Source organism: Plecotus auritus (genome assembly GCF_963455305.1).
Source record: "Plecotus auritus genome assembly, chromosome: 4".
NCBI lineage: Eukaryota > Metazoa > Chordata > Mammalia > Chiroptera > Vespertilionidae > Plecotus > Plecotus auritus.
The window spans coordinates 37,499,731-37,524,217 of NC_137775.1; the positions used below are offsets into that span (position 1 = coordinate 37,499,731).

The 24,487-nt window shown below is 40.8% G+C and overlaps 1 protein-coding gene across 2 annotated transcripts in view; it reads left to right on the forward strand.

The window, feature by feature from the left end:
* The first annotated feature begins 2,727 nt into the window (after nt 1-2,727).
* Nucleotides 2,728-24,487, forward strand: part of LAMA4 (laminin subunit alpha 4) — a 147,768-nt gene continuing 126,008 nt past the window's right edge. Inside the window, exons 1-2 of one of the 2 annotated variants that reach the window (XM_080665457.1) lie at nt 2,728-2,868; nt 3,056-3,394. In XM_080665457.1, the coding sequence (XP_080521583.1) occupies nt 3,200-3,394 (195 nt within the window). In that variant the 5' untranslated portion in view covers nt 2,728-2,868; nt 3,056-3,199. Of the gene's footprint in view, nt 2,869-2,918; nt 3,395-24,487 lie in introns of those variants that run through there. The other variant, XM_080665456.1, reaches the window with a different exon arrangement.

A 24,487-nucleotide genomic window follows, 5' to 3' on the forward strand; every position in this document is an offset into this window, starting at 1 on the left:
CAAGGTCTCAGAACTTCCTTAAGCCAATCTAAAATTTATTATTTCATACAAAACCCATGCTCCTGTGTATTATGCTGTTTTGCCTCAAAAATAATGATAGAATCCAAGAAGGAAGAGTGAGAAGCATATATTTAATAAAAAAATAAGAAGTCCATAGGTCCAAGCCTCTCACATAATCCAAGCACCACCTGGTGAGCAGGGAGAGGAGGCCCTGTGTCAAATTAAAAAAAAAAAGTGTATGACTAATTGACGGTTAATGAAGAACAGGACCTAGTCCTTCAGAAAACAAATGGAAGCAGTTTGTGCACTGAAGAGGTCTATCTCTGACGTCAGAATATAATGTATACATTTATCATCATCATTATTACTTACAGTTCTTTTAAAGGGACAGTGGGGCAGGATAATTGAGAATTCTTTTCCCTCTTCAGACTCTAGCCATCTTGTCTCCCAATAAGCTTTGCAAAGACCCAACTATGGAGGTAAAAGAGGTGACATACAAAAGCTGACAAGCTCAGGGGAGGCCAGCATGGTGAGCCCTGTTAACTAAGAAAGTGAAGGTAACCACATAGGATGGTCTGAAATGAAAATTCCTAACTGAAAGCCTGTCAAGGCAGGTAGCCACATCCTACGCCTGCAGCTTCCTTGACAAAGGTCAATCTTACATAGGTGAGCCTGTGTATTGTCTTTTTGCATCTAAGACAAACATACCTTTGAAATGTCAGAGTAATCTTTCCCAGACACTCTCAGGGCACACCCTGTACCAGAGCAGAGACCACTGAACCCCTCATTGTTATCTTATTTCCAAATGCCAATCCTATGTGATATAAATGTTATTAATTATCCTGTACCTGCCACTGTGAAAGTAGTATGTGTCTCTCCATTTTACTTTTTATCCAATCCCAGAGATTTCCCTGCCTTGCTTTCTCTGGGCCCCTTAATCAACCATCAATGGATTTCATGTAACCCTCAAGTCTCTTCCTTTGATTATAATGTACAAAATTGGCTGCAAAACTGCCATTCTTCAGAGTATTTTCTCAACCCATTGAGATTTTTGCTTTCCAGAAATTGTCATCAATTTGGCTCAAATAAATTCGCAAAAATGTTCTACAGTTTTGGATGTTTCTTATAACCAAACCATATTTTTAAGTTATTTCACTTATTCAAGTGGGTTAATCAGTTTATATGGAAGAAAATGATCATACTTTGGCTTACTAGTTCATTGCAATACTATTTTTATATCTTAAAATGAAAACATTACAAATGTTTTGGAATATATGAAAACTTTTGGCTCGTTCCAGGTTTGGCTCTTTTGTATCACACCATTTTATTCTTTAAAACCAGTGACTTTAGCATCAGATTTACTGGATTCTGGTAGTACTTTTACCACTTACCAAACGTGTATAACAATACCTATCTCATGCGATTATAGTGAAGATGAAATGAAATGAGATACTTTATGCAAATTTGGGGCCACATAGAAGGGATTCAAAAATGGGTTTGCCATCTCTCCTTCTTCCAAATTCATGACCTTTATTTTGTGAGTTTCAAGCAGTATAGATGTGAAAGGTAGTTTGGAATCAGTGAAGCCCAGGTTCAAACCTCAACTCAGCTTTTGCCCAACTGTGTGACCTTGGGCAAGTGTCCTAGTCTCTCAGAACTTTCCTATTTTGCAGGAATGCTGTGAAGTTCACAAGTAACTTATGCAAAATATCTGATATATAGTTAGTACAAAATTGTTGTTTCCTTTATCCTTAGAGAAAATGACTGTTGTTCTATAAAATAGAGCTAATGATTAGGTTTTGTGAAAATGCTCTATTGCATAATTGTGGGTGTTTTCAAACACCTAGAAACTTACCTGGGCATCATTTCATGGTTGTCTCATCTAATCTTTTTAAAGTCATGTTTTTGTCTTGTGGGAATGTTTAAAGCTCTATCATGAGGACAATGTGAATAGAGATACCTATCAGCTGTAGTGGCCACTGACCCAGCCATGGGGGTACCCCAGCAAAACTAGAGCCCAATTTCTCCCCCAAAGTCTTGGAAAGGTTACAGACAGATGTGGTAGGCATGAGATTACAGGCCAAGAGGAAGAAGTCGGGGCTGTGGGCAGTATATTTGACAGGCTCAGACACTGCAAGCCTTGTTCTGGGTCCCTTACAAAGCACCTCTTTAGGATGAAAACAAGATGTTCTTTGTAAATAAAAGTTCATGCATTTGAGTAATGAAGTCATTTTCCAGGGCTGCAGTGAAAGATATTCTACTCCCAAGCCTCTGGGTGAGGACTGTCAGGAGGAAGAGGGGTAGCCAGTCAGCCCCCAGGGATGATATTAGCAGAGTGCAGCGGCCCAGCTCTGACAATTGAGAAACCTTGCCCGAGAAGGTGGGTGCCCTTCCCCTCTGCCATCTGAAATCATCTACCTCTGGCTCCTGCTCCAGAATCCCTTTTCACCCACTTTCCTGCAAACTAGGGGCCGAGAGGGGTACATACAAGATCTATCTAAATATAGAGAAAACATCCAGTCACCGTGGCTAAATAATTAAGAGATGTGAGCAAGCAATGGCAAAAGCTGAATATTCATCTGGGTTCCCTGGAGGGGCTCCCGACTCAGGGGGAGACCAGCCGAACCAGGGTGTGTGAAAGACCGGACCGGCTTGGAGTGGGAGGGCCTGGGAGGGAGAGGTAAAGAGGGAGTGGTGAGGCGGGCGTGGGAAGGCAGCCAGGACCGCAGCCCTCAGTCCAGCTCCGCGGGGGACAGGAGGTGGCCGGGCCGGCCGGGCTCGCCCAGTTCAGTCTGCTTTTTGATGCTCAGCTTTGAGTTCCATCCATCTGTATGTTCTTCAGCCAGAACCTCTGGGAAGAGAGAGAAAGTGAGAGAGGCAAACCGTGGGGAAAGAGAGGAGAGGGAAGGAGGGAGGGAGGGGAAAAGGAGGGAGGAAGAGGTGAGAGACAGAGAGAGAGAGAGAGAGAGAGAGAGAGAGAGAGAGAGAGAGAGAGAGAGAGACTCTCCCTTACTCCCTCACTCTCTCACTCTCCTTTTTTCTTTTTTTTACTAAGTTGCTGCTTGGGCTGCCTTGGGTTCCACATCTGGATTCTGCAAACGCGGAGAAGGTGAAGTGAGGAGGCACCTCTGCACCGCGGGGGGTCCCGGCGAGGACGAACGTTTGCGGAGCCTAAAGCCTGTTGGATGCCAGCGGCCAGATGGCTCGGAGCTCGGCCTGGCGTTCGGTCCTGCGTCTGTGGCTCCTCTGGGGCGCTGCCTGCTCCCGCGCGGCGTCCAGGGACGACAACGCCTTTCCCTCTGACTTTGAAGGGAGCTCAGCGCTTGGCAGACAGGACCCGCCTGAGACCAGCCAGCCCCGCGTGGCTCCCGGAAGGCTGCCGCCTGCTGCAGAGGTACAGTGTCCCTGCCATTGTCACCCCTGGGCACCTGCCCGCGGCTGTGCGTGCCGCGCTCCTGTCCCTCCCCCCTCCCCTCCGCCATCCGCCTTCAGTTTCACCTGGATGAGGTCGGTTCAGACACTTCTGAAATAAAGAGTTTACTTTGTAAGTTGCATTGGGACGTTGTGAGCTGAGAGTTGAGGCTTTGGAACGTGCCACGGTTCAAAGTGGCCGAAGTGCCTCCTCTGAGTCAGTCTGCTCGCACCGCTGCGACTTTCTGCCCTTGGTGCCCGGCAGACTGGTGTTTGCAGGCCACAGCACTTGGTGCCCGTTCCCTGCACTGGCTTCCTGCTGCTCTGTCCGGTTAGGACAGTGGGAACAATAGGGCAGGACCAATCCTTTTGTCACAAACTGAACAGAAGATCCTCCCTGGAGAGGGAAGGGGTGGGTGAGGGTGATGGGCACTAAAGCAGCCGTTAGGAAACTGCCAGCAGATAAAGACATGCCATTGATGATATGTTTACTCAGAGTTGCTGTTTGTTGTGCTAAATTACAATAGCTTTTATGTTGAAGACATAAGCAAAGGGTAGAAATTGGGTAAAGGAAAGTGAACCCAGAGTAAGTGATTTAGGAGCCCCTGAGGCGAGACAGACCGAGGACAGCATGTCCAGGGTGTGGGAGATGCTCAGTAGGAGGAAAATGAAGTCATTGAAGTTCATGGGAAAGGAAGGAGCAATGGACCTAACAGCACACACACACACACACACACACACACACACCCTATAGCTATAGTTACAGCAATGATAGAACCAAAGCTGTTATGTGGATTGACACCATTCCTAACAGAGTGGAAATCCGGATTATTGCTATTAAGTCTACTAATTGTCAGTGTAACTGTAGTTATTAATTATTACTGATAAAATAAGGTGCATGAAGATGCCCCTTCTCCAGGAGTGAGCCCTACCCACACCCAAGAAATGGGGGAGGGTGGGTAGGAGTGGAGCATACCAATGTCCTATTGTGGTGCAAACTGCAGCCTCAGGGAGAAAGGGGGCTGGGCTTCTGGTCACCTTAGCACTCAGACAGGGGGCCCAGCAGAGACTCCTGGGAAGTCCTAGGAAGCATCCCTTCTCTACAGGCTTGGATTTCACCCCCGAGAGGCATTGTCTCCACCTGTTGCTTTGAGCATGGAAAGTCCCTGAAATGCTTAACTTGAGAATAGAGATGCCAGAAAAAATACAAGCTGCTCAATTAAATTTGAATTTCAGATAAACAACAAATAGATTTTTGGTTATGTCTCAAATATTGCATGGGAAGTATTTAAACTAAAAAATTATTCATTGGGTATCTGAAATTTAAACGTATATGGGCAGCCTGTATTTTTGTCTGCTAATTCTAAAGAGAGATGCATACTTTTTGTAGCTTTCTTCCCACCAAAAACCCACAAAATAATTATTGGATTTTTAGGGAACCTCAAGTTTATTGTTAAGACCCTGGGCAATTTTTATATACCCATTTGTCCAGTAAAATAATAGGAAGGTGGCACACCGAAGTGTTTACTTGCAGGCTTTGTGGTCTAATGATCCCAAGGTTAAATTTCAACTTATCTGCTCCTTACCTTGGGCAAATTATAAATGTACAAGTTGCAGATAAAGAAACTGAGGCTTAGAGGAGTTATTGATTTCTACTTCACATTCAGTTATTGTGATGAAACCAGATAAAATATATAGAGTGCTTAACGCAGTGCCCGATATAGTATAAATGCTTTATATATCCTAAGTGTTGTTGTTATTATTATAAAATATATGGATGATTGGATAAAAAGAAACGCTTATCTGGAAATAGTTCTTAGGATTTTTTTTTACGGTGCTGTTTTAGTTAATATTGCTCTAGCTCTGTCTATATTCTTCCAGCCAGAAAGAACACCCTATAGTGAGTTAAATTTGTAATACTGTTAGTCTCATAGGTTCAGGATACCAGAGCCTTTGGTTCAGGGATACAGACAGAAACTATTAGTCATTCCAGGAGGGTCAAAATATATGATGTAGAAAGGGAGGGATTGGAATAATTACATTCCCACTGCATAGTTTCACATAATGCCTCCAGTTAGCGTGCAGTCCCACAGGATCCCAACGCCCCCAGCCCCCACCGTCGGGTTTCCCATGCTCTTTATAGCCAGTATGGAGACTTTAAACCAAATACATTCCGGAGATTTAACAACACGGTACAACCACCCTACTGAGTTGGTTCAGGAGATTGTATTTATATCTACAGAGAGAGAACGAGAACATGGACACATCTAGTATGTTGTTCCTGAGAAGTTGGAGATGTGACTGGAAGGATATTCTAAAAATAAATTCACTTTATTTCAATTGGATTTGTATGAATGGTTATTCCTCAATTGTCCTTCAAAGGGAAGGAAGAAAAGTACTAAAGCCAACATGCAGCAGTGGGAGGCACTTGGCTGAAGGCCTTCCTAAAGCCCCCAAGCTCCTCAATAGCAGGGCTTGTGTCCTCTCCACCCCTGGTCCTCAGCCTGTGGCATGGACTCCAGCACACCGTGGTGCACAGTGAGAGTTAGGGGAACAAATGCATGAAGTATGCATTGAATAAAACGTTGGAGAGCACTGACTGTCCAAGGAGAAAGGTCCTTCTTTTCCTTCCAAAACAAGCCCCAGCTCTCCCTGGGAGGCAAAGATTTTTTTTAAAAGAGCACCCAAGGGTAACTCTGTGCTCACTGGGAGGATGTTCTCGCCTTCTGCTTTTTTACAAGCAATTCACTGAGTCTATTATTGGTGAGTTTATGGTGAGAGCAGTGATTCTTAGGAGGTGGGGGTGGGCAAAGGGGAAAGTAGGCAATTTTTAAAAGTATATTCAGTATTCTGATATTTCACATTTAAGGAAGTCTATTTTGTCATAGCAAGGCTTGAGTATAGCCAGTAAAACTAAGTCTTCTTGACCATATAGATGTGCAACTGGATGGGTGGAGATGGGAACAGTTCCCAAGGACAGAATGTCAGAGTGTCCTTGGAAGAAGTGACATTCTGATTTGTCAAAAAGAAGCAGGAGTTAAACAAGGTCAAGAACACTAGGCTAGAGGTCCAGACTGCATAGCTGGAAAGAAGCCACACAGAGACTCAGAAGGAGAGGGTGGGGACTTTGCTGGAAGAGCAAGGTGGGAGGCGGGGGAGGCCATGGTGCTGTTACTGACTTTGGTAGATAATTGAGAAAATAAGGGACATAACTGACAGTATGAGCAAACTTTCCTGAGAGGGGAAAACCGGAATTCATTTCCTGGCAACTGACTGGGTGTTGCTGTTGTTGTTGGCTTCCCTCCAAGAAAATCTATTGGCCCCTGATTTTCCCCACACTAGACAAACTTACCTACTAAAAACATGAACTAGACTGGTTCTGAGGGACTTTTCCCCTGGACTCTTTCCACTATTGATATGTGATTCCCATTCTCCAGCACGTAAGTGGGCACCAGGCCACTGAAGGATTGCAGAATGTTTATTGAAAGACAGTTTAGATCTCTTTCACTATCTGCTTTCCTTTTCCTTCTCTTGGCCCCTTACTTTGAAAAAGGACATGCAGAATCATAATAAGACTTCCAGTCACTGGCCTGGGCCATCATTCTATACTGCTGTTCAGCAGAGTAATTAGGTCATTTGAACCCCCCATATTCAGTCATTATTTCACTCACTTAATACCCATCCAATGAGCAGGTTTGAACCTTTACCTCATACAGAGCAAAAAAGTAGGTGCCTGGAGGGACAGAAAGAAGGCAGTCACATCCCTACCTTCAAGGAGTAAGGATTCTAGAAAAGAAAAATACATGCATAGTCACTGTATAAAGAAGAATGAATCAACGTTCTGTAAGAGTGGCTACAACCTAAATCCATGATAGCAATATGGAAAAAGTATTGCTCTTAAGATAGACCAGTAGGGTACAATCACCTACTCACCAAACACCAAAGAAGATCCCTAAAAACATTATTTTAGAAGGACCGGAATATAGTCATGGCAGTAGTAATAATAATAGCATGGCTTATAGCTAACACCCATTGAGTATTTACCACATGCCAGACACTAGTCTAAGCACTTTCCACGAGTTATTTCCTTTAACCCTATGACAACTTAATGGGACTAATATAGTTATTTTCTCATTTTTCAAACCTGGAAACTGAGGCATAAAACACTTGCCCTGTCATCCTTCCTAGTAAGTAACACAGCTACAAAGAAGTTTATAAGGGTAATTTTGATTATGCAGCAGCATCTAGAAAAAGGTAGTTAGGTAAGTAGAACTCTCTGCAGGCATAAGTTTAGCCAACGTTTTGGGAATGTCTTAAAATGAAGATATATAAAATGCCATTCAAAGGTCATTTACGTAGTACTTGCTAGATGAGTAGCATAGGGAGCATAAAATTTTAGGATTACCAAAGAATTGCAATAACTTCCCTTCCCTGTCTATTAACTGTTTTTTAAACTGCTACTCAAATAGAAAAGGAAATAATTAACACTTACAGACTTCTACAATGTCCCATGAACCTACATGCATTATCTTATTTAGTATTCAATAGTGAAAATTATACCCATTTTACAGATGAGCAAATTGATGGAGATGGTCTACAGCATGGATTACTGGACTAGCCTGCAAGAGACTTGTGCTAATGCAGATGTTAATTTTATGGGGTTTCCAAATTCTATTCTCTTTTCCCAGCATATCACTGAGTTTCCCTGATAGATTTCTTTCTTTTTTTTAAACTGTAGAATTTTCTTGTATCTTGTTTGCTTTTATAAGCATGTTCTAGAATGTTTCCTCTACATGATGCTACAGTCTACATTAGAAGCTCATGATTTAGATGAACAGGTAAAGAATTAAAAACAAACAAACAAAAAAACATCTACAGCAATACATATATGGTCTATCTTACAGAACTTTTATAAAATTCCTGGAAATATAAAGACTAGCTTTTGCTATAGTTCCAGAGTTCTCTGCTTTAACCAAAAGAAGTTTTTTAGTTGTCATAAAGTTTACATAGGATAAAATTTAGCATTTTAACCATTTTAAGTGGCATTAGGTCCATTCACATTGTTATGCAACCATCACCACCATCCATCTTCAAAACATTTTTCATCTTCCCAAACTGAAACTCAATACTTATTAACAACTTTTCATTAACCCCTTCCCCAGGCCCTGGCAACCACTATTCTATTTTCTGTGTCATGAATTTGACTAATCTAGTTACCTCATATAAGTGGAATCTATAATATTGTCCTTTTGTGCCAATATTTGTCCTTTGTGAGCTTTATTTCACCTAATATAGTGTCTTCAAGGCTCATCCATGTTTTAGCATGTGTCCAAATTTCACTTCTTTTTAAGGCTGAATAATATTTAATTGTCTGTATAGATCACATTTTGTTTATCCATGTACCTGTCAGTGGACATCTGGGTTGTTCCTACCTCTTGGCTATTGTGAATAGTACTGCTCTGAACATTAGTGTACACATATATTTGTTTGAGTCTCTGCTTTCAGTTCTTTTGGGTATATACCCAGAAGTGGAATTACTGATCACATGGTACAGAGAAAGTTACAAAACTCAAATTCTTGTAGAGGCCAAGCAAAAAATAGGTGGGCAGCCATAGCCAATTTTGCACAGTGAATAAAGCATCAACCTGCGGACCAAAGGGTCCTGGGTTCGATTCTGACCAAGGGCATGTAACTTGGTTGCAGGTTCCTCCCCGGCCCAGGCCCTGGTCAGGGCTTGTGTAGGAGGCAACCAATAGATTTGTTTCTCTCACATCAATGTTTCTCTTTGTCTTTCCCTCTCCCACTCTCCCTAAAAATCAATGAAAAAATATCCTCGAGTGAGGATTAACAAAAAAAATTAAAACATAAAAAAAATAAGTGGGCAGTGAAAGGAACACATCCTGTGAGTGATGGAGCCAAAGCAACAGGAGAGGAAGGAGGTCCTCTGCCAGAGGGGCAGCCACCTCTCCGTGTTGCCAGGTCTTCTGTTTTTGCAAGAGAAGACAGAATCTGGATTCTTAAGTGAAACTGTTGATTCATTTCTTAAAAATGCTCTGTGGAAAGTACATCTGATGGCCCAATGCAGCCTGAGGGCAGTTTATTTGCAGTCTCTGAATTAAAATATTTTAAGTTCACCTTTCATCAAAGGCACAATGTGGGCATCTAGCCAGACAAATGTACTATGAACCCAGCTCCACTACTTTTTAGCTGTTTGACTTTGGGCAAATTTGTTCATCTTTCAGAGACTCTGTTTGTTTGATTGTAAACTGAGCAGAAGTGCATTTGCCGTGCAAGATTGTTGTGAAATAAAATATACATAAACTGCCTAACTCAAAGTCTGCCCTTCGTTCTCTCTCCTGTTCCTCTCACCTTACCCCTCTCTTTCTTCTACTTTGTTTTTATCTATCTGCAAGTTAAGATTTGTAGTATCAGTCTATTTTTACCTAAATTTTTTATTCTGTAAATTTGATTACTTTCCATTTTTGCTTACAAATTTGCTAATTATCCAACATTTAAGAAGAAAGGGACTGTTAGTTTAGTTTTTATAATTATTGTATCCCTAATGGTTCTTTGACCATAGCCTTAGGATTATCTGAGCAGTTAAGATAAATGAATGAGTTTTTCTAAATCCCCCAAAATCTAAGAACAAACAAGCAAACAAAAAAAATAGTATCTCTGATATGACAAGGACTATAACCTTTTTTCCTCTTTCTCAATTGAGTTCTCAAACCTGACTTGTCCCAATTTCTTGACGTATATAATGCCAAAAACACTCCTCTCCTTTAGGGATTTTCCTCGTTCAAATTATATAAATATAATGATAATGATGGCCAGACATGATTTTGAGACATTTGATGAATTAGAAACCATTAAAATCAGATAGCCAATACATGCTGTAAGTTCTAAAACTTGGCATTTGCAGACAATTGTTTTCTAAAACAAGTAAATCTGCTCATTCATCAAGATGCAGTGACCACATACAAGAAAATTTATATATCTACTCCAGCATTTGCCAAAGAGCAGTATTTTTTTTTCAACTGTTTCTCTTTTTGCTCCTAGTGTGGTAAAGTTAAATTCTGGGAAATGCTTTACTAAAGGGAAGTTTAACCACAGATGTTTGTAATTCCAACTTAAGTTTCCCATCAAAGTCTTAATGAAATTCAGCTGCCAGCAGTTCGGCTCTGAATCAAGTCTTTTTCATGAGAAACTTGAGGGAAACAGCATTCCAAGGCTGAATGGTAGTGGGAAAATGTTCATCTACAAACCCAAATCCTCTGCATAAAGAAAAAAGACATAAAAAAACAAAAGGAGAGAGGAGTGGTCAGATGTACTTTGAGTAATGTACAACATGACCCTCTTTTCACTTCTAGGACTTTCTTAGTTTCTGTGACATATTCTGGTGGAAGCTAGAGAGCTGGTGTTTACTTAAATGGAGTGAAACATCTCCATTTATGACTGCATGGGAATTGATGAGTTAGAGAAACCCCATAACAATAACAGTTGCATTAGCACAGTTCTCTTGCAGCCTAGACCAGTAATCCATGCTGTACACCACAGTTAAAAGGACCCTTAAGCACAGTGCAGATTTTTGTGTATTACTATTTACTTTGAAATGATACCCTCCTTTAGATGGAGTGGCATGATTACTTTAATGGAAATCAGGGAGTCCAGAGATCAAAGACGTTCTTACTAAAACTCACCTCAAACTCGACTGTTACATGCAATACTATTGTCAGTTACAAAGTGAGTTGCAGCACAGCATACTGAATTAAGCAGCTCTGTAAAGCCAAATGCCAGCCCAAAGGAATGCCTACTATAGACACCAGCAGAAGGCAAGAGAAATGTCTAGTGAGCCCCATATTGTCGGATGCTAGGGCTGTAGAACCATCTAGAATGACAATAAGAGCCAGAGCACATATTCAGGGTCTTGAGCTTAAAATCATGCCTGGCCTCTTCTTGCACAGCAGAGTGGCTCCACGGTGCCCTTCAAACTTCACAGCCACAATGTGTGTGATTCCCCTTGACCAAAAGAGATACAATTTGACAAGCTGAGTGCCCTAAGCGTAGCCTCCCTTCCTGCTGATATGACTTGAATCCTGGGAGCATCAGAGTGGTTCTGTCATCGGTGATTCTGTCAATTCTCAGGTCACAGGTGAGGTGCTAAATGCCTGTTATTTGAAGATTGAACGCGTCTGAATGCCTGGAGATGGACCAGTGTCTCTCTGTGGTGCATGATTATTGCCTCATTCCTTTTTGGTCCCTTGGAATTGTTGTCTGTCATGATCAATGTCAGTAGACACCCTGAAATCCCGTTCATAAGAGGCACACCCTGAAGCCTCTGCTGCAGCACAGAATCAGCATAAAGGGGACCTGTGCACGCAGAGCCAGTGGGTGGCTATCACTGGCTGTATAACCCTATGGCACCTGCGGTGTGAACCATGAAATCAAAGGAATCATAGGATGTTATCTCTAGAAAGGATGTTCTGAGATTCAACCCCCTCATTCTGTAGGTTAGGAAACTGAGTAGCGGGTAGGGGTTGGGGTTCTTCACTCAAGGACACAAAGCTCATTAGCAGCAGTGCCAGGAACAGTGTCTTCTGACTTCTAGGCTTATGTTCTCATCCTTAGCTTTAGAACTGGAAATAATTAAGTAAATATATATATATATGTGTATATATATATATACACACACACACACATATATATATATATATACACACACATATATATATATTCCCCCAAAATGTGAAATGTGTACACAAACTTTGAATAATTATAAAGGCAGTGTTTATTAAAATACATTTCATTTTCAAAATTGAGCTATCAGCTGTTATAGTATATATATGTATATATTCTATATGTGAGAAAAATTGTTTATTCTGATATACTATCATTCACTTTACTTTTTATTGTTTCTATTTATCCTTAAGTTGATTTATCAGTAGGAGAGTCTCACCGGATGGAGTGCAGTGGGACAGGCACTGCACTGTGAGTCTGGAACTAACTACGCCAGTTCTTGGCCACACCACTAACAACCACATCACCCTCACCTGTTAAAGGCACCTCAGCAAGTCCCTTCACCTCTCAGGGCCTCAGTTTCTACTAAAAAGAACAAAACAAAACAAAACGAAAGGTTACTATTCCTAGCAACAGAGTTCTAGAATTGTCTAATAACTAGATCAAAACTTATGCTAATTAAAGGAAGGCTGGCTTAAGGGACAGAATCACTCAAGAGTCACAGCTGTTGTCCTAGTTGGAACCCCTAGTTCGGGGTCCAGAGCCTGAGGGAAACAGGCTGATCTGGAGGGGCGAGTGGGGTGGGGCTGTTTTAATGGAATCCTTTTTCTGGCTTCCTCACAACCCCAAGTGCAGGGCTAAGGATGGTTTTCAGGCCAGAGCACTGCCCCAGCCACAGACATGAGCCTTTCCAAGGTGCCACACCAAGAGGCTAACCAGCCGGCATTAGCAGCAGACACCTAAGTGTACCCAGGGAAGTTTGTCAGTAGTCTCCCACACCTGGGTTCCTCGGTGCTGTCACCTGCTCTATCCAGACCATTCAGGATGACTCTATACATAAAGCTCCCCACAGAGAAACAGGAAGCATGGCAATGGAAGAGGTAAGGCGCATGGGGAACTCCTGAGAGGAGACTCAAGTCAATGCGTCTCCTAACCGTTAAGCGGCACATGACAGAAGGCCCAGAGAGGAGGATGTATTTCATGCAGTGCTGAGGAAGGGAAGGCTGGGGACAGATTGTGGGTTCATTATATACATCCATTAAAATCACTGCATTATAGCATTCACGGGATAGCTGTCAATGATAAGGCAAAGAGGCAGTCTAACTCGATAATCTGCTCTAGATTGCTCAGAATGCAACATTCAGAAGCAGGTATTTTCAAGGACCTTTCTGGATGTCAGAATTGTCAGCAGGTAAGGGAGCCTGCCCTGTTGTGTGAATGCCCTGATTGTTCCTGGCTGTGGAGAAGAGGAGTCTAAATCATAGTGACTCGAAGTGTGGCCCAAGGACGGCAGCATCAGCACCACAGGGCCTGTGTGAGAGATGCAGACTCAGCCTCCTCTGCTGAATCAGAATCTGCATTTTCACCAGATCCCCAGGTTGTTCATATGCACATTAAAGTGTGAGAAGTGTTAGCCTCAAACATGCCGCTGGGCTTGAATTTTAATGGACTCAGGAGAAATTGGTAACCAAGAAAAGGGAAGCTTTTTGGATACACTGCAATTATAGGGAGGCTTAGAATATAAAACCAAATCAAGTTTCTGAGGGGATCACAGGTACTAGCCTCTGGCCTGAAAAGTTACACTTTAGAATAAAAAATTTAAAAAGCTTCAAAGCAAACTGCTTCTTTAAGACATCTGAAGAAGCTGAAAAGGTTATGTCACTTACTGGCCTGCACATAGTAGGTATTCAGAAGGGGTTTTAAGGAAAGCATGAAATGAAAGGGGCGGTTTCCTGCTCTTGCCTACTTCCCAGCACCCGTAGCCTAGAAATACAGCCTCTGGAGACCCTGTGTCCTTGAGGGGAGAGGAGGCAGGGAAGAATATATTTGTGGAATTTGCTTGGAAATAGGGTGTTGCTCAGACTCTTCAGAAAATAGTGAGCTTGTGATGTTTTTCTTGCTAACAAGGGAGGCTTTCTAATTCAGTTTAATGTATCTTTAGGGAGTGAGGAGTGTGGTTTATGGTCCTAGACTAGAAAAATAACGTTAACAAATATGGCAGAGCTAGTTTCTCACAATGAAAATTGCCCAGACTTGCCGAAACTGGTTTGGCTCAGTGGATAGAGCGTCGGCCTGCGGACTGAAGGGTCCCAGGTTCGATTCCGGTCAAGGGCATGTACCTTGGTTGCGGGCACATCGCCAGTGGAGGTGTGCAGGAGGCAGCTGATTGATGTTTCTCTCTCATCGATGTTTCTAGCTCTCTATCCCTCTCCCTTCCTCTCTGTAAAATATCAATAAAATATATTTTAAAAAAAGAAAAAGAAAATTGCCCAGACTAGACCTCAAGCTGGGACTTTTCTGGACAGATTAAGATCTGCAAGAAAGTGCTCTGAAGTCAAGGTCTGTGCCTCCTCCTGCATCAGAGGAGGCCTTGACATTCTCCTGGCAGATTCCAGGTCTCCTTGATGCTGCCTCAGCCCCCGGAGGGCCTCTTGCTATTTCATAATAGCCTTAAAGGACAGCAGCTATCCTTGAACCCATTCAGGGTGGCTAACTGGCTGATTTCGAAGATTCTTGTAGCTTTCATTCCTAAGCCCTTGATTAGCACTTGCTAAGCATTGTTCTAACGACTTTAAATGTATTATTAATTCATTTATTTCTCATAATATAATAAGGAAGACACTACTATTAGCACCATTTTACAGATGAGGAAATGGAGTCATATATAAGTTGAGTAATTTACCCAAGGTCACAGTTTAAGAAATCTGGCTCTAAGCTCTTAAACTTTGTCCTGTAATGACCCTCTAACATCGTTTTTTCTTTTTTTTTTAAACCTCAGAGTGCCTTAGACTATCTCAGCTAACAAGAGTCCCTCGTATCATCCAGGAATGCCAGAATGGTCTACAGATTGAGGAATCTGTAAAGAACATGTAAATCAGTGCTAAACATTAGTCATTTCAGTGGAATCCTGAGTTTACTACAGGGACTTACTACTAAAAAGAACTTGATAGAAGGATAAGGAAAGAATTTGAAATGCAATAAAAGCAGAATCTCAGGGGACATGATTAGACAGAGAATGTCAATCATAGAGAAACTGAGTGAAGGTTTAGAAACAGTTTATTTTTAACTTTTTTTCTATAAAAGACAATATAAAAAGAAAGGGAGTTTAGCAACAGCAAGGATTTATCAGATCTAATCGAAACATAGGCTGTTAGCTCCTTTCTTAGAAATTTTCAAGCACTGTATAAAACAATAGGTCTGAAATAAGTGAGCTATTGATTCAACACATGATGATTACGAGCTGAGAGGCACATGCCAGGCACTGATGATTCCATGTGACGGGACACAGGTAGACTCTGCCCTCTGGGCTAGGAGACTAGCTGTGGTAGCAGTGGGCACCCGTGAAGGCCAATGTTAATCTGGGGGGAGGACTATATTTATTACAGTAGTGGTTCCCCCAAATTTTCATGCCCAAGAATCTCTACTATTTCTTCTATTCCTCTAGCCTCATGTTTTGAAATATTTTGTGTACTGTATTAGTTTACTAGGGTTGCCATAATAACATACCACAGACTGGGAAGCTTTAACAGCAGGAATTTGTATTCTCACAGTTCTGGAGGCTAGAAATTCAAGATCAACGTGCCCTCAAGGTTGGTTTCTGGTGATTGCTCTCCTCCTGACTTGCTGATAGCGATCTTCACTCTGAGGACTCACACGGCCTTTCTTGTGTGCACATACAGAGAGGGAAAGAGAACCTCTGATGTCTCTTCCTTTGTTATACTGACACCAGTTCTATCAGAATAAGGCCTCATCCTATGATCTCACTTAACCTTTATTCTCTCCTTTGAGGCCCTGTCTCCAAATACGTTGGGCATCAGACACGTAGGAACTGGGGAGGGGAGTGGGGAGCAAAACTGAGTCCATGCCTACCAAGTGAAGTATGTTAAGCAATAACTCATTTTTTAAATGAGGCAAAGTAATTTATAACTGCAAAAGAGAGCTTCTGGTAAAATTAGATGTTCAGTGTTCTGATTCTATATTTACTTCGATCAAAAGTAAAAACAAAATTTAGCATTCAATTTTAGTTGTACATTTTTTAAACAGTATGTCACAATTAATTCTAATTAGATATTTTCAAATATGGAAAGTAGTATGCTAGGTCCTATATTGTCACTTTGTATTCCTCAGGTGTCCAGGGACACTTGATTGATCAGCATAAATATATTCTCTTGTTAAAAAAAAAAAAAAGGTACCCACTGCCTTTTTTAAAATAAGTGCCATGTATTCTACAAAAATGAATAAACATGATCAAAGAGATAAAACAAGTTCACTAATAGTGTAATACAACTCAATTGATATGTAATAAAAAAACAACATTTAGGTTGCAGATGGGAAGGTCACAGGTGACTTCAGGGGAGAGATGTCATTTGAGTTGAATCTTTAGATTGAAGAATATTTAAGCTGAGCAGACTGGATTAGTAAAGACAAAAGACAAAGGATTTCTTCTAGAAAGGCATATATTCCCAGTTACTGAGATTCCAGAGCAGAAAAGAAATTTAATGAGGAAAGAAATCCAATGAGAATTGTGCTTCATCAACATTAATCTGGAAGCAGGCTGTTGGGTGGCTTGGGCAATAGGCAGGAGAGCCTCGCATCAGGGTAACCTACGCTGTGTGTTGGTAGTTGTCCAGGAGAAAGAGAAGGGCCTCAGTTTGGATGGTGGCCATGGTCTGGAAAGGAAAATATAGATACTGGAGTCATTGCAGAGATTCTATCAAGATGACTTGCCATTTATTTGGAGAGCAAAGATGATGAAGCCAAGGTGTTTGTAGAAGTATATTACATCATGGGGAATCTCTTCAGAGAAATTTTAACATAAGACCTACTAAATCAGTGGCTTCTGAGCTAAGGTTTCATTGAAATGCCTCAGGTTGCCAAAACCGGTTTGGCTCAGTGGATAGAGCGTCAGCCTGCGGACTGAAGGGTCCCAGGTTCGATTCCGGTCAAAGGCATGTAGCTTGGTTGTGGGCACATCCCCAGTGGGAGGTGTGCAAGAGGCAGCTGATCGATGTTTCTCTCTCATCGATGTTTCTGACTATCTATCACTCTTCCTTCCTCTCTGTAAAAAATCAATAAAATATATTTTTTTAAAAAAAGAAAGAAAGAAATGCCTCAGGTATAACTTGGGGTGAGGAAGGCTAAGCACCAGGAAGTTGGGGCTCTGCTTTCTTCTACTAGAGCATCTTTCAAAATTTGTTTTAGAGGTGAATTCCACCTGAGATTTCACTAGGGTGGGGGGTAGAAGATTTCTCTGTTCTAAAATTTTTGAAAACCATTATGCTGGGAGCTCCCAAGTTGATATTCTAAATCATGAAATATCCAAAATGTTACCCAAAATTTTATTCAAATCAGTGCCTCCAACGCACTTTCCCAACAGTACAGTCACTGCCTCAGGGCCAGGCCATGGTGCTGATAACCAGAGCTGCTGCTGCTCTGAGCTCCTCTGCAGCAGCTCCAAACAGGAGCTAACCATCTCTAAACAATTGGTGCTCTCCTGAGAGATATTTTTATGCTTCCTGTTCCTTGTCTGAGGATATTTTTGGCCCTTTCCTAGGAAATTAGGAAATTCCATTTTTGTCTCAGTTATTACCTGGGAGTGCTGATCAAAACAACAAAGGAATTTTAGGAAAAGGATAGGGTAGTAGCGAGTAGACAAGACAACTGGTATATAAGGAGTGGTCGGATATTTGCTTGGTTCTTATTTTTCTAAACCAATTAGTCCATCACCATGAACATTATCTTATCCTAGAACCTAAACCACAGTTTATTCCCCGCACCCTGAGCTTAAAAAGATTGTTCCTAGTCTTTCTCTCCTCTTCCCTCAATACAGGGTTACACCTCTCTATGGTTCTTTAACTCCAAAAGCCAAAATGCTTCCACTATGAGTGCTTCCACTATGTCTATTAAGAGAAAATGAACATTAAAGACTGTATTTTATCTTTACTTTTTCATTTGAATAAAAAAGTAACACCCTAAGCGTTTCAGTGTCATGAGGCAAGCTGTAGTTTATTTGCTTTATGACGTACGTGCAGAACACCAAGGGAGAACTGATCTTTTGATTGATTAGGAAAGCTTCCTTTATGTCTCAACCTATAGCTTGAAGCATTTAGCATTTAAAAATTAGCTATTGATGTTGCACCAATGTTATTCCAAACTGCCAAGTATTGAAATTTGCAATAACTACTAACTCAGTTGAAAAATAATGTTAACCTGGCCAGTAGGGCTCAATGGTTGAGCATCAACCTAGGAACCAGGAGGTCACAGTTCAATTCCCAGTAAGGGCACATTCCTGGGTTGCTGGCTTGATCCTCAGTGGAGGACTTGCAGGAGGCAGCCAATCAATGATTCTCTCTGATCATTGATGTTTCTATCTCTCTCTCCCTCTCTGAAATCAATAAAAATATATATTTTAAAAAATGCAAATCCCTTAAAATAAAAGAAAAAGAATGTTACTACTTATAAAGCTTCCATTACAAGTTAAATGTCTACATATTTCCACCTTGAGTTCAACCATCTTACAAACGAGGTGGTTATTAATCTAATTCATGGAAACATGGAGCTATTAAATCATTTGCCTGAAGTCTCATAGCATGTAACCTTATTGAGGCAGAAGGAAGTTTTATAGATTTCTTGAGTGTTCGTATGGGAAGAGCCCAGAAATCATTATGTCACTGATGCTGTTGAAAGAGGAGAAAACCAGAGCCAGAAGTTTAGTCACTAACTCCAGGTTTTTAGAACTGGAACCAGAACCACACTTCCTGGCTCTTAGAGCAGCCCTCTTGCCTTTCTGCATCAGAGCATGGATGCAGAATAAGGAATAGGGGTGAGGAACACCTGGATCAGACAAGAGCATATCCATGTTCACCTTCTTGTTATGTAGTATGTCACCATCTATGCCTGAGTCCTAAGCAATTTTACTACAAAAATATTCTAAGATTTCTTGGCCTTTTAGTCATTATGTTTATCCCGATTTTGAAATTAAGTTATGATCACATCATTCATGCGTTTTATTTCAAGGATTTTTGTTTTGGCTCCATATGGCTATTGACCCCTTAAACTATGCTCTCGGCACATATACTTAGAAAGCTTTCAAGTGCAATAAGAATTTAGAATTTCTGGCTGGAGTTTTCTGTTGGTCATGTAAAAATAAACAACACATCCTGGATCTTATAAGGAAGAAAGAAAAAACGCACTATTTCAAGAATGAACAATGATGCTTTTGTTTTAAAACAATATGAAGAAATAATTTTAAAAATTCCCCAATCACATCATGTCTGTTATTCCCTCTACACACAGTCACCTTTCAGGTTTTCCTATGACTTCAAGAAACTTTCCTATCATGTAACAAAGAAATTGCAACCTGAAAAATTAAGGAGGAATATGCAATATGTGATAGCACCAAAGTGGCCTGCTCTGGCAGTCAAATCCCAATGAAAACTTCCCAACCAATTTTATAACAATCCTGCGTTTCAACATCTCCATTTTATTTGTGGAGCTTTTTCACTGCTGATTTTGTAGCCCAAGTCCCCTGACTCTTCTAACACAAGGAACTACATAATATAATACCTGGTTCTCAAATAAAATCTCCCAATTCCCAGCAAAACTATAGTTGGTAAAATCCAGGGACTGCCCCATGAATAACATCTGCTTAGATGTATCCTGAGTCTAATAGAAGATAGGAAATAAAAAGGATTTTAGGGGGTTAGGGCAGCCCTCATATGGTCAGCAAAATAGGAAGGTCTTTGAAAGGCAGGACACCTTTAACCTGCTGCCCCCTCAATGGTTTATTTTCAAAATAGCAGGCACCCTCATCCCTTGATCTCTCCCCTAGTCTCTGATGTGAGGAGGATCCTCAGTATGATGGGAGTAATCTATAATAATAAAAGCATAATATGCTAATTAGACTAGACAGCTGAATGACCTTCTGGATGTCATTCCGGACATCCTTCTGAACAAAGCTTCGGTGGCGGGGGCTGAGGCAGAGGCAGTTAGGGGCTATCAGGCAGGCAGGCAAGCAGTTAGGGGCGATGAAGCAGGCAGGCAGAGTGGTTAGGGGCGATCAGGCAGGGAGACAGGTGAGTGGTTAGGAGCCAGTGGTCCCAGATTTCGAGAGGGTGCAGGCCAGGCTGAGAGACCTACCCTCTCCCCCCGCCCCCCCCCCCTGAATTTCATGCACCGGGCCTCTAGTACTGTATATAAGATGATATAAATAGCTTAATAAAATCAGAGTAATAATCTCTATCAGGGAAGGAGAATACTCTTTGAAAGGTGATTAAAAATCTCTGGGTTTTATTAAAGGGCTGGACTCTTTCTACTCTCAAAGAGTATTTGTGATTATTTTGGCAGATGAAGTACATTGTTCCCGTGACCCGTGTTTTTGGACCTGCAATATACCAAAATGTTCATTGGAAATAAGTATTTTGTTGATTTTTTTAAAGCATATTTTTTGCCTGCTCTTCCATTCAGTTATTTTGAGAACTAAAAAGTGTTGGCTCCTTTTTTAAGTTTTAAGACGTTATATCTTCATCTCAGATTATCTAAACTGTTTTGATTTTCCTTTTATTACAATCTCTCTTTTTTTTAATCTACTAACATAAGCTTGTGTTCATCTAAAAAAAAATGTGCCTTCTCTTCGAAGATATGAGTCAGTATGAATTTCTTATGAGCTTAGTTCAAATCGCCTAAGAAATCTACAAATTTCCAAAAAAGGGAAAGAAAACAAAATAGTAGTGAAAGCTTTAAATAAGGACCGTTTTTTGCTCTATTTCAGCTGTTCAGTAACTGGGCTATTGACAGTACAATATTGAAAACCAAGCACCAGGTTTTTGCTTTAATTCTTGGTAGGTGCTAAGTCAATTAAATCAATTTTGTAGCTACTAAGAGAGCCACAAAACCAAGTATTTCCACCACCATTGTTTTGATCTTCTCACTTTGGACAACATATATTAGATAGCAGAATAAAAGAGGATAAAATAAAAATACTGTCTTTTTATAGTTGGATGGCATTCTCCCTATGAATCAATTATAACTTGGAAATTAATGTTAATTCCAAAATTCCTAACTTGTAAGCTATGTGACAGTCACTCATAAATCCTGGTGACCACAAAGAACTAATGAGGCTTCTAGGCATACCTAGCAGTTATTTCAGGGGTTGGGGCATGCCTTCAGTGTTTTCTATAAAGTACAGAAAGACAGCAGCATCTCCTCGTGAGTATACTGTAAGCCAAAAGGTTGCTGAAAATGTCACATAAGTTTAATTGCTGATATTAAACTAATCCTTCCAAAGAAGATCCCCAAAAGTAAGGCCATATGGTGCCTTTATTGAAGGAGATTACCAAGACTGAAGGATGCAATTCAACCACAGAAAGAACATACCTTCTGAGTGACTAAAAAATTCCCTACGCTTTTCAGACTTTCAGCTTCAGCTTTCCTCCTTCCAGAAAATCCTGCACACATGCTACCTCCTCCAAAGAACCATTCTTCACCACCACCCCTCATGTTAAAAGTGACTTGTCCTTGCTCACTCTCTCAGCATTTCTCTGTGCCTCTCGCATTATGATCCTTAGAACTTTCTGTCTCATATTATATATACATCTTAAGTGTCCCCACTAAGCTCCTGGAGGCTAGCAGTGTCCATTGTTCATATTCTGATTGCCCAAATTGCCTGGCCAAGTGCCTTCACTATCATAGGTGCTCTAACAAATAATTTATGCATTCCTCAGTTATTTGTTGAATGCCTGCTTTGTGCCACACCCTAAACCAAGCCTCAGGTAAACAGTGGTACATGAAACAGAGAGATGGAATGAATGTGTGACCATACTAAATACTGGAAGCCAAATAGTGTCAAGTATTCTGTTTGTAGCATGTATACACTCAGACATAATTCTGTTATATAATGCTGATGAGCAAATCAGTATTCGACTAGACATGGACAGAGAACCATGGAGTCCTAAGCTATCCAGTCCAGGAGCTCTGCTCTGCAGGCGAGAATGCCTTTTAAGCTAAAAGTGTTGTCTTTCCCACTGTATATGGAAAAATTGACTATGCACTTTCATGGAGAAGGTCTAACTAAGAAATGTTTATATTGGAACAAGCCCCATCTCTAAATCTGGGCTTGTTGCTGAATGGTATTTTGTTTCCTCGGATCAGGGAAGGGGTCTGGAAACATCTGTAACTAGAGTATTGTTTTAAAATCAGCACAATTTTTCCCCCCTCAAAGGACAGATAACAGAATGACTTTAAATCAAACAGTCTCAGCCTTTCCCATCCATTTCCTTTCATAAATGTGTAGTATTTTATTGTTATTAAAAAGGCAGTGCACAGAATACACTTGTAGCACTTGAGGCGTTGCCATCTCCTTTGCAGTAATTTTCTTTTCATGTTAGTGTGTGTATTTTAGCTTCACTTATATAAACACTCTATAACAGAATAACTATCTGGATCACAACAGTATTTGAAGGAAAATTTTAAAGCTACAAACAGATATATCAGATTGTGAAGTGATTCTGAAACTATCCTCCAGAATTTTTACTAAAAAGAAATGTGCAGATTATTTATTCCATTCATAAATGTAAAACTAAATGAAATAAAGATGTAAATTATGTAGTATTTTATCAGAATCACAAAATGAAATCTTAGGGGAAGGAAGTTAGGGAGAAAAATCACAGGTAATAATTCCAAATAACAAGGAAAAAATGGAAATTCTGTGCCAATCTTGAATATCATTCATTTTCTAAAAAGAATAAAGTAGCTTATGAATAGTTCATGATATTGTAGTTAAAATTTTGTTAGTATAGATTTACCACTTGTTGGAGGAGCTTGTTTTTAAACTATTTCCCCAAATTAAGGAGCTAAATGTTCAGGATAGTAGCTCATTTACTTTGCTTTCTGTAAGCAGTGCTGTTTGATATATTTATGAACTATTTGGAAATGGCCCTGTCAACAGAGCCCCTGAACAGACTACCATTCAAATATGCTGATCTTGGTCTGAAGATTCATTCTTCTGAGGCTTTTAGGTGTTTAACACATAGTAAGGATGCAAAATATTGTTTAATGAATTCTACTGCTTGTGTTTTACAAATAAGAACACTTGGAGTAGAGTCTCATTGTTATTTGCCTCATGAAATTTGTCTCATAAAATACATCCATGGTAGCATGGAGGGTCAACACACAATCCTGTTTTGGACCCATCACCAGTGTAATCCTCTGTGGGATCTAGCCTCCCTCAGTGTTGAAGGATGAAAGTGTTAGTTTCATGGTTTGGTCAAAATTGTAGTGATGGTATTTTATTAGTACAACTTATGGGTCATAGTTTTCCCGTTTAGGTGGGATCAGACATATATCAAGCTGTCATACATTCTGCTTAACCAGACATCTGCTACTGATTCATAAGGGAAACACCTGCACACATGCTGATGAATATTACACAAAGGGGCATCCTTTCCCAAGACTCATTGTCAGATCCCTTGCGGAACAAAGGAGGTGTCAGGAACACAGCTGCATGTCATACAACCAGCTCCTAGCAAGGGTTGCCTTCTCTAATGAGTAATCTACAGGCCTTGCTTTGCAGTCCATTTCTATCTGCCCTACATAGAAACTGTTAAAAGTTGAAACACCAGCTATAAATTATTATATTTAAATTAAAAATAATGGCCATATGCCAAACCAATTACTGAGGGCTGAGGGGCAATGTTGCCTATCTTGAATGAGACACACAGAGCAAACCTGAGCAAGGCCTAAAAGTGTTCCCTCTCCCATAATCCACCTCAACCCTTCACCCCGCCCCACTACCCTTTCCTTACCCCCATGCCTAGGGGACAAGGCAGTGCATAGGGTAGATTTGCACAACACCAAAGGTAGTAAGACCTTTTGATGATGGTGATGGCACTCATGAAAGTTTTAATTAGATTCTTGATAAATCTGATAACCATGAGTAGAGTTTATCTTTATCCCAGATGTGCTGGGAAAGACAGAAGTAGACAGAGTGCCTGTTTGCAGCCCAGAACATGTATGAGCTACAGCACAACTCTACAATTCTCAATATTATGCTCTTCTTCACCGTCATCAAAAAGTGTGGTTTAGTGGAAGGAGCACTAAGGGTGGCATTAACCTGCTCTGTGCAGATGACTTTTAGTAAGTCTCTTACTTCTCTAGGTGTCACTTTTCCAATATTTAAAACGAGGGGTTAGATGAGGTAACCACTAAGATCTTGGCCAGCTCTAGAATCCTGTGATTCTGTGATGCCAAGATACATTCAATACATATTCATCAAGCACCTGCTATGCAAGGCATTGAGGATATAGTGACAAATCAGACAAATTTCGTTTCTGTTCTTTTGGTG